Here is a 379-nt window from a genome sequence, read left to right on the forward strand (position 1 = left end):
GCTGTAGTTGGAGGTGTTGAGCTCGGCCGTGCTGACGTTGAGGTAGGCCGAGGCGTTGGAGTTCCCCGCCACGTTGGTCACCATGCAGGTGTAGAGCCCCGTGTCCGTCAGCAGGACGTGGGAGAAGTTCAAGGTGCCGTCGTTGAGGACGGCGATGCGGGGGTGGCTGGACGCGTGGCTCAGCACCGTCCCGTTGGGCAGCAGCCACCGCACCGACGACATGGACGGCGTCCGGCACTTGAGCTCGGCCACCCGACCCTCCGAGATGTTCAGGTCCGTCGGGGCGTCCATGATGAAGGGCGCCGAGCACTGGAAGGAGGGCTGATCCACCTCCACCAGGAAGCGGCCCCGCATGTGCAGCCGCGCGTGGCAGCGGCCG

The 379-nt window shown here is 67.5% G+C and overlaps 1 protein-coding gene across 1 annotated transcript in view; it reads right to left on the reverse strand.

Annotated features, from left to right (window-relative positions):
- Positions 1-3: 3 nt before the first annotated feature.
- The window catches only part of LRRC4 (leucine rich repeat containing 4), a gene marked incomplete at both ends in the record, with an annotated part of 1,390 nt that continues 1,014 nt past the window's right edge, over positions 4-379 (reverse strand). The window contains one exon of the mRNA XM_009996648.1: positions 4-354. Coding sequence (XP_009994950.1) covers positions 4-354 — 351 coding nt within the window. The remainder of the gene's footprint in view (positions 355-379) is intronic.

Source organism: Chaetura pelagica, unplaced genomic scaffold (genome assembly GCF_000747805.2).
Source record: "Chaetura pelagica isolate M959 unplaced genomic scaffold, ChaPel_1.0 scaffold2104, whole genome shotgun sequence".
Taxonomy (NCBI): Eukaryota; Metazoa; Chordata; class Aves; order Apodiformes; family Apodidae; genus Chaetura; species Chaetura pelagica.